At 64.4% G+C, this 284-nt stretch overlaps 1 protein-coding gene across 1 annotated transcript in view; it reads left to right on the forward strand.

Moving 5' to 3' along the window:
* Positions 1-190: 190 nt before the first annotated feature.
* Positions 191-284, forward strand: part of CNPPD1 (cyclin Pas1/PHO80 domain containing 1) — a gene marked incomplete at its 5' end in the record, with an annotated part of 4,737 nt that continues 4,643 nt past the window's right edge. Inside the window, 1 exon segment of the mRNA XM_010023723.1 lies at positions 191-284. Within this exon segment, the coding sequence (XP_010022025.1) occupies positions 191-284 (94 nt within the window).

Below are 284 nucleotides of genomic sequence, written 5' to 3' on the forward strand. Positions count from 1 at the left end.
GGCTCGGCCCGCCCCCAGCCGTGCACCTCCCCGGGTGTTCCCCCCTTAATTGCTGGCCCTGAAGAGCCCCCTGTAACTGCGCAGCCTGTCCCCTGGATGGGTTCCCGGGGGTCCTGCCGGCCCGTCGTACCCCGGAGCTGGTGTGGGCAGTGGTCAGGGCGTTTCTCACATAACCCTTGTCTGCCTGTAGTTCCTGCCCAGGCACCAGCAGCTGAGCGAGAGAGTGCGGAAGCGGCTTTATTATGGCTGGGGGTAAGACAGGACGCTGGATAATATCTCTCGCC

The sequence above is a fragment of the Nestor notabilis genome, unplaced genomic scaffold (genome assembly GCF_000696875.1).
Source record: "Nestor notabilis isolate BGI_N333 unplaced genomic scaffold, ASM69687v1 scaffold22951, whole genome shotgun sequence".
NCBI lineage: Eukaryota > Metazoa > Chordata > Aves > Psittaciformes > Psittacidae > Nestor > Nestor notabilis.